At 44.2% G+C, this 8,833-nt stretch overlaps 1 protein-coding gene across 2 annotated transcripts in view; it reads right to left on the bottom strand.

Moving 5' to 3' along the window:
* The window catches only part of scg3 (secretogranin III), a 13,362-nt gene extending 9,646 nt beyond the window's left edge, over positions 1-3,716 (bottom strand). Inside the window, exons 1-4 of one of the 2 annotated variants that reach the window (XM_017440073.3) lie at positions 2,847-3,716; positions 1,863-1,915; positions 1,677-1,719; positions 1,349-1,573 (exon numbers count right to left, since the gene is read on the bottom strand). In XM_017440073.3, the coding sequence (XP_017295562.1) occupies positions 1,349-1,573; positions 1,677-1,719; positions 1,863-1,915; positions 2,847-2,952 (427 nt within the window). In that variant the 5' untranslated portion in view covers positions 2,953-3,716. The remainder of the gene's footprint in view (positions 1-1,348; positions 1,574-1,676; positions 1,720-1,862; positions 1,916-2,846) is intronic. The other variant, XM_017440074.3, reaches the window with a different exon arrangement.
* Positions 3,717-8,833: the final 5,117 nt, after the last annotated feature.

Below are 8,833 nucleotides of genomic sequence, written 5' to 3'. Positions count from 1 at the left end.
GAGCTCTAAACCCGGTCCTGTTGGAGCTCTAAACCCGGTCCTGTTGGAGCTCTAAACCTGGTCCTGTTGGAGCTCTAAACCCGGTCCTGTTGGAGCTCTAAACCTGGTCCTGTTGGAGCTCTAAACCCGGTCCCAGGTTTTTTCTCGTCTGTGATTCTTCATGAATTCAGTTTCCTACAGAATGATCATCTGGATGCTTTTATTTCTCAGCAGATGAAGAATATTTGTAGTAAATAATGTTTAGTGAGAAATGTACGACCGCTCCAGCCCCCGCTGCCTCCTGATGTCCAAACACTTTAAAAATAAGCAGCGGAGTATTTTCTGCTGCAGGAAGCTGACTGAATCACAACTGAAGCCCCTCACCTTCAGGCTATTTCTGTCTCGCTTTAGAAAATGTGCCAACCTTAGATGTAATGTGAAAAGCTCGGCGTCGCTTTGAGCTCATCATCAAATTACAGCCAGTAAAACCCGTTCGCTTCAACAAACCACACATTAGCTGAAACACCGGATCAAGTTCAGGTCCGACTCCAGCACAAATGTAGTTTCTTTAAACGAAGCCTTCATGAAATCATTTCCTGTTCGGCTAGGAGGAGAAAGTGAAGGTCAGCCACGGTTGGACCACAGAGAGGATAATCTTTTTGTCTTGTTTCACGTGTTCTGTCTTTGACTCTGAGCCTCATTAAACACGTGTTTCTTCTAAAGACGTCTGCCTGGTGGCCGGCCAGCGTGACGAGCGGACCCGAGACCCGAGGGGACCAAGACCGGATCCATACTGTCCACTCAGCAGGGACATGAATATCAGAAGAGTCTGATCTGAACCCTTCTTTTTACAGGGTGGAAAGATTCTACAACAAACCTCAATGATTTTAAAAATTTTCTTTAATCCATAAATCCCTACTAACATCTGATTAAATGTCCCTCAGCAGGTGTCTCCTGGACATCTGACCGCTCTTCTTTTATTGGTTGGCTGGTTTCCTGCTTTCAGACCCACAGAGGATCCGTTAGGTTGAGGTCGGAGCTTCGGGAAAGTTTCATGTCAGCCTGATTGATCAGAAACCAGCTCTGATGTTTGGGATCATTTTCACAGAGAAACTACCAGCTGCATTCAACCATGATCACTAACAGGAAGTTAAAAGACCTTCTAGGATCTTCAGTTACCAGATTTAAGTGGTTGTATGGATTTATTTGAGCCTGTATGTATAATTAATCAATGTGTGAATTAATGAACTTTTGATGAATTACTTTATCCTGACATTAATGCCCAGGATGAGTGGAAGGAAACATCTGACCACATCTGTATCTGCAGCGTGCTTTCATCCTTTTATCCAGTGGAGGGTGAGGTGCGTACCCTGGTACTTGCCATAATCCATCCTGTTTTTGGTGGAGTCGTAGTCATCAGCCAGGCGGCGGCTCTTTGTCGAATCGGACTCATCTGGGACGAACTGATCCTCCTTCTTGACCGGAACCTCCCGGGTCTGTGCTGGTTTCTGGCCGTCAGCCAGAGCCTTGAGCATGGTGAAGTCATCGCTGGCCGGTTCTGACTCCCCTGCGTCCTTGGAGGGCTGCTGGCTCTCTGTCAGGAAGCAGAAAACAAACAGATTACGGTCAGGGGCGAGCAATGGAACCTGACGCTGCACCGCAGTCCTCCGTTCGTCAGCAGCGAGGTTTCCTCTTACCTGCCGGCTGGACTGCAGCCTTCACGCTGTCTGCCTCCGCGATCTGAGGAAGGATAAACATTAATCTAAGGATGGAAGCTCTGATTATTAATGTTCGCCGGGCTGATCCGCAGCTTGTTTGACAAGCAGCCATAATGCCCGTTCTGCCGGATATTGGATCCGTGTGACGGAGGCCCAGAAACCCACCTGCTCCTGTAACGGCCTTTCTTCTGTCAGCTGCCTGTTGTACACACTTTTATCTGCAACACAGAAACAAGAGGCCTCCAGCTGAGCCGGGAATAACAAGAACAACAAGTTACCTGCCAAGTTAATGAGACAGGCAGACAGAAACAGACAGACTGAAAAGCAAGCCTCAAACTAAAAGTCTCTGTATGAAAACTACACTTTACAGAAAAATCTGTAAAAAAATCTTCTATCCTAAACTTTAAAACCTGTTAAAGATCTACAACCTCAGCTGAGTCATTAAAGTCCAACAGAACTGGGTTTAGAGCTCCAACAGGACCGGGTTTAGAGCTCCAACAGGACCAGGTTTAGAGCTCCTAACAGGACCAGGTTTAGAGCTCCAACAGGACCGGGTTTAGAGCTCTAACAGGACCGGGTTTAGAGCTCTAACAGGACCGGGTTTAGAGCTCTAACAGGACCGGGTTTTCTCCTTCAGTTCTCTCTGATCTCCATCATGTCTTGTTTCTATCAAACATCCTGATGTTCAGATGTATAATTTTCAGGTTTTATTTCAAAGTTGCTCAACAAATAACAGGACAAAAACTGATCAATCCCATCATTAATGATGATTTAATTTAAAATCGGAGTTGTTTGGATAAATGGCAGCTTCCAGGTTGATCTGATGCGTTTCTGCTCTCCACCAGAGGAAGAGCTTAATCGGATTATCAAACAAAAGATTAAACTGTGGCAGAAAATAGACCACAGGAAGCCTGAAGAGAGCGGGCTGAGCTGCTGAGCAACTTTTTAGTTTTTGCTCATTTTCAGACAGAAACAACATGACAAATGTATAAAACACACAAATTAGTTCCTACTTTGGTTTCCAGTTTGAGATTTTTTCTTTTGTTTTTCACCTTTGATGAGGTTTTTGTTGCATTTTCAAATCGAAGCCCTGTCCAGTAACAGTTTGGAGCCCACTTTTCCAACGCTGCCCCGGTGTTTTGAACTCACCATCCATGGAGGCTGCGGGCGTGGGGAGGGCAGCAATCTGCTGCTCAACAATCAGAACAAAAAGCTGCAGAAGAAGGACAAAAAGACCCGCGGATTTGGACGCCATCCTGAAGCGCTCTGGGTCCGGGGATGGATCTGGTCTGGTCCTGTCCTCCTGAGGAAAAAGTGCTGAATGTGTGGACAGCTCCGCTGCGCTGTGGCTCCGACAGGAGGAGGAGGAGGAGGAAGAGGAGGAGGAGGAGGAGGAGGAGGATGGGGACGAAGCTGTGCTGCGTCCTGGAGCTGTTGACGCGCCGCGGTGCTGAAACCAGGTCAGGTCCAACTAAAGCCAGATCAGCAAAGGAGGCTCTTCAAAGACCCGAGTGAGTTACAGCATCACCCGCCGGAGCAGAAAGAAGGACCGCTACAGGAAGACCTGCCCCCTCATGGCAGCGGGGGGAGGAGACGGAGGGAGGAGGAGGAGGAGGAGGGGAACACTGTAAGAAATATTCACACCAGCCGTGGACAAATGTGTTGGGACCTTTCAACATCCGACTGATGGAGGAAAAGGTCCAGTTTCATCTCATCAGAACCTTTGGTTCTGGTTCTGATTATCTGTCAGCAGTGGAGCCTCCTGGGTTTTCCTCCATCATTAGGATTCAAAACCAGAAAGTGACGACCTTTGACCTCTGAGCTCTCCTCTGTCCATCTGATCAGCCTGGGGTCACATTTCCTCCTGCGTCCCCCTCCTGGGAGGTTGGCTCCAGTCCCATCAACCTTCTACCCTGTTAATAATCTGTCAGCTGTGGTCAGAGGAACATGGAGATCTACAATCTACACTACACAACCACGCTACACAACCATGCTACACAACTAGACTACACAACTAGACTACACAACCAAACAACACAACCACACTAAACAACCAAGCTACACAACCACACTACACAACCAGGCTACACAACCACGCTACACAACCAGACTACACAACACGCTACACAACCAGACTACACAACCACACTAAACAACCAAGCTACACAACCAGACTACACAACCAGGCTACACAACCACACTACACAACCAGGCTACACAACCAGACTACACAACCACGCTACACAACACGCTACACAACCAAGCTACACAACACGCTACACAACCAAGCTACACAACCAGACTACACAAACAACCCAAACTCCTTAAGTTGGTCTGTTTGTCAGATTATTACATTTATTGTAAATCTAATCTGTTTTTTCTAATTCCTAGTTATTTTATTAAAAAAACAGGTTCACATTTAAAAATAACCCTCATTAACCAAAGTGCTGTACAAAAGTTAAAATATAAAACACCGCAGGTGAATTAAAACAATAAAATCCGCACAAAACAAAATAAGTTCAAATAAAAGGAGTAATTTTTAAAAGTAAAATCAATAAAAACTTGCTGCTGTTAGCCAATAATGCTACAAAAAACAAATTAAAAACAAAACGGAAAAAGACAAAAATAGATTTTAAAAAGTGCAAAGTTCGTTTTGTACATGTTAAAAACATGAATAAAAGAAGAAACCTGTATTTACTGCAGTTTATTGTCGCTTATCAGTGACGTCACGCCTCTAAAGGATCTTTTTGCAGCGCAGAAGCCCCGCCCACTCCGTGCGTCATCCTCCGACGTGCGTCACGTTTGTAGATCTTCCTCAGCTCGGTCAATAACAGCCTTTATTAAAGCAGCAGCGAGGACACGCTGGGACACTTTTATGGCTGATTTTATAACCTTCAGTTTGATTTCAGCTGATAAATCTGATGATTTCAGCAACAAAATCAGCTGCTGTCGTTTATTTAGGTGGAGAAGATGAAACAGAGCAGTTTTATTTGATCTTATAAATGTCATCAACTTTAAAATATTAAACAATCAGAGTAAGTTTTAAACAACCAGGTCATCATCAGCTCATAAACATGAAGTCAGACTCATTTCAGGTTTTTAATGATTTATTTAAATCATTCTGCAGCTCGCAGCTTTTAGTTTGAATCTGCTAACAGGTGCTGAAGATAACTTCCTATCAGGGATCATGATCGACTGCAGCCGGTGGTTTCTGTTTGCCAGCATAAAAAGCGTTTGTTTGACAGAATTAATTGGATCGGACAGCATCCGTCTGGAAGGAAATTAGTTTGGGTGTTCAGGTGGAAACTTCTGGCTGCAGCTGTTTATCTTCCTCCTCAGGGCGAGCCGAGCTTTCGGCTCGGTGTTTGTTGGTTTTCCTTCAGTTTCCAGTAACGTGTAACGCCATCTGTCCGCTCCAGCTTCGCCTCCATGACACACGATATGAGAAGTTGGTGCCGGTTGTTCGAACGCTGAGATTTATTTCCATGTTTTGTTTTTCTGACGTTTTCTGAAATTTAACTCCTGACTTTGTTCTGTTTTAGCTGTTCGTCAAAACGTTCGGCTGTTTCAGGAGACGGCTGGGGCCCGCTTTAGCTGCTGCCTTCAGTCTTCTTATGTTACCTTCAGCTCTTAGCTAGCCTTGTGCTACCTTTAGCTCTTAGCCTTGTGCTACCTTCAGCTCTTAGTTAGCCTTGTGCTACCTTCAGCTCTTAGTTAGCCTTGTGCTACCTTCAGCTCGTGTTCCTTGGTATCAGCTGTAACGGCTCAGTTCCAGCCTCTTCAGCTGATTTTAGCTGCTGTTTTCACAGAAATCATCTCTCTGGTTTATTCCTGATCAGCTGAAGCTTCAGCGAGTTTATTTTCTCTGAGTTCAGTTTTGTTTCTGGTTTTGAGTTTAATGTAAACTCTCTTCAGTTTCTCTCTGAGTGGACATCAGCCGAAGCTTCAGCTCTGTCCTGTCATCCTGCTCTGAGCGGAGCATTATGGGATGTCGGCTGACTCTGCTTCCTGCTGGTCTCAGCAGCTAAAAGAGCCGAAACCACAGCTTCATGTCAGCTTAAAGCAGATTTTCATTAAAATCAAAACACTAATGAAGACCTCTGAGAAAGCAGCTGCTCACAGATCCTAAAAGGCTGCGCTAATTATTTTATATTAGTTTAGGATAAATTCTCTTTAAATCATCGTATGTTTAAATCTACAAGTTAAAGTCTGTTTAATCAACATGTGGAGCAACACTGACCTCCGGTGGGGAAAAGCTGTAATTACAGCCATTTTATTGGATTCTTAGTGAAAATAAAGTTAAAATAACAAGAAAATACAAGAGAAAATATTTTTACATTTCAGATTTGACCACATAGAAGAATAATATCCAGAAAGTTATCATTTCTGACACAAGATTCATCTCTAAAAAGTTTTTTTTAATGTACTGCTCTGCTTTAATAAACACAACCTCTGATTTTTTTGTTTTCCCAAACTGATTAAAACTTAAATATCTTGTAAACATTCAGGAACAGAGAATTAATTTCAAAATATCTGAAAAATGACTTACATGATCTCCCTCCACTCCTGGGAAGATCAGCAGCTGTCTTAAAGGAGAAATAAAAAGAGTTTTCAAGTTAACACAAATCAAGATAAAGTCTTGTTTTCAGAGTCTCTCATTTTAAATAAAAGATTTGAAAATTATTTTAAAGCCTTGCAGATGAAGCCCAGCAGGTCTGAGGAAACCTCCGTCCATCTGTTTGTGGAGCAGGTTTTACTCTGGATGTGGGACCTGGGTGAGACTAGATGAACTCCAGTCCTGCGTTTGTTCGTCCCGTCACATCTCGTCTGACTCGTTGTGTAATTTATCAGGTGTTGTGTGTTTCTCTACCTGTACGAACGTTACATCCAGGGAAGTTTCCAACACAAACAGAGAGCTAAAAACAGAAACAAAAAGCTGTTTTTGTTTCGGCTCTTTGGTCAGAGAGCACAAATCACTGCTTGATGGAGCAGATTTATTAGATTTGGTTTTAGCACCATTTTGTGACGTCTGCGTGGAACTAAATAAACGAGTTTCTGTCCAGAGTTTTAGACTAACGTCACCTTCTGATGAGACGCAGCTGGAGCCTTTCAGACAAACATTTTGGTCAGTCTCAGGAAATAATGTAAGACCTCACATGATCTGTTGGCACTCACAGCATGTGCTGAGGATAACTCTCAGCTACTACCACTCCAGAATTTAGCTCAATATCTGAAAATCGGACTGAGTTGTAGCCATTAATCAAAATTAGCCAACCTTGTAAATATACACCTGATCTCTAACTTCTCCATTAAAATCTGTTACTAACAGATACAAAAACATTATCGCCCATCTTTTGCCTTCTCCATGACTGAGTTTGTGTTTCCTCTGAGAGGCCGAGGACCGAATCAACGACACCATATCTGTCTTTTTTTGTTGTTCTGATGCTCCTCTCTGATTCTGTTTGGGAAAGTCCAAACACGAAGTTTCTCTGGGGAACGATGGAGGGAGATGAACTCGGCCCGTTTCAGCTGGAAGTCATTGGATGACTGGAGCAGCTTCGGAAACGCCGGCGGTTCTTTGGGACAAACAGCTGATTGTGTGCTCGGGATTCGGATTCTCTTCCTCAAACAGATGCTTATCTGCGGACAGCAGGCTTCTGTAAACTGATCCCATCTCTATAAAACTACTCTGATTTAATTCCCATCTTCCGTCATGCTGTCCTCCTGCCAGGCCTCAGCAGGCATTTCTCTTAACGAGGTTTAATTATGGACACATACATGATGTGACCTTAGGCTTCATGAGGAGCTTTTTCACCTTTACCAGCTACAGCAGGGAAACATTTGGCCTCCTGCAGTAAACGAGCCAGCATTCCTGCGTTCCTGCAGAACCTTCTGAAAGGTCACACGTCCTGCAGCGGGGACTGTTATCTGCAGTCCAGTCTGTCTTTAATCAGCTGACATTAAGTCATGGTGCTGCTGACTCCTTCCCCCCCTGTCCTCTGATCCTCCATGGAGGGGGCGCAGCTTTGAAACTTAATTATTCTGCAGGGAGTTTCAGCCCCGGAGGCCTCCTCAGCACAGATAAGATTCATCGGTTTATCATGGCAGGACGTGCATGTATGTGTGGTCTTCTTCAACTTCTCATGAGAAAATTAAAAGTCTTGCATTCCTTGACTGAATGCATATCGCCCGCCGCTTTCATGCCAGAGTTTGAGCCTCAGGTCCCATTGTTGAGAGAAGATGGAGCTGTAGTCGTTTAAATAAAACCCTCAGAGTATGTTCTGAGTGACTCTCAGCTACTACCACAGCCACCTTCAGCTCAACATCTGTAAACCTGACTGAATTAAAGCCGTCTATGTGGGTTGGCTGTGGCGGCCATCTTGAATCGGGCTGACTCCAAACGTTAATTGGCTGCAGACGTTCTTCAAGTTTCAATAAAATCCATCCAGTGGTTCATGAGATATTCTGCTAACAGACAGACACAGATGGACAAAAACATGATTGCCCATCGTTTGCCTTTCAGTGGCGGGTGATAACTATCTGGGGTGAATATGTGTGAAATAAAAACACTTTTTTTGTTCGTAGAGGTGGAAAATTTGATTGATGTTTTGTTAAACATTGTAAAACACTGTCAGTCGCCACCATGATGAAGGGTGATCATGTAACTTCCTGGTCTGTGTGTTTGTCTATCGGCCTATTAGTAAAACTTCTTCTGCAGCAGTGGACAGATCCTAATGAGACCTGGATGATCATCTACAGCTGATTCACTTTCGGATGTCGTGGTAGTAGCTGAGAGTCTTCCCCAACACTCGCTCTGAGAGCTTCCAGATCACACGCCATCTCTGTGGGAAGCAGCGGGTGATATGCATTCATTACAGGGACTCAGAGTCCTTGTTTCTGGTGTTTCACCTGCAGGACGTGCAGTTCTCCCCTCCTGCTGCAGAGGGAAGCTGAGCTCTGTCTGCACATGGTGTTCAGCTCCGAACTTCCTGCAGCTTCAGGAAATTTAACGACAAAATGAAGAACCAAGAGAAAAAAAACAGAAATGTTTCTCTGCTGCGTCGTTTATCCCACAATCAAACCTGTAGGGAGGATTTTAGAATTTATTTATCATTAATATTTCTGACAGACTTCAT

Source organism: Kryptolebias marmoratus, linkage group LG15 (genome assembly GCF_001649575.2).
Source record: "Kryptolebias marmoratus isolate JLee-2015 linkage group LG15, ASM164957v2, whole genome shotgun sequence".
NCBI classification, from domain to species: Eukaryota; Metazoa; Chordata; class Actinopteri; order Cyprinodontiformes; family Rivulidae; genus Kryptolebias; species Kryptolebias marmoratus.
Note: the sequence above shows the minus strand (reverse complement) of the source record. Positions and strands in the feature narration are given on the sequence as shown.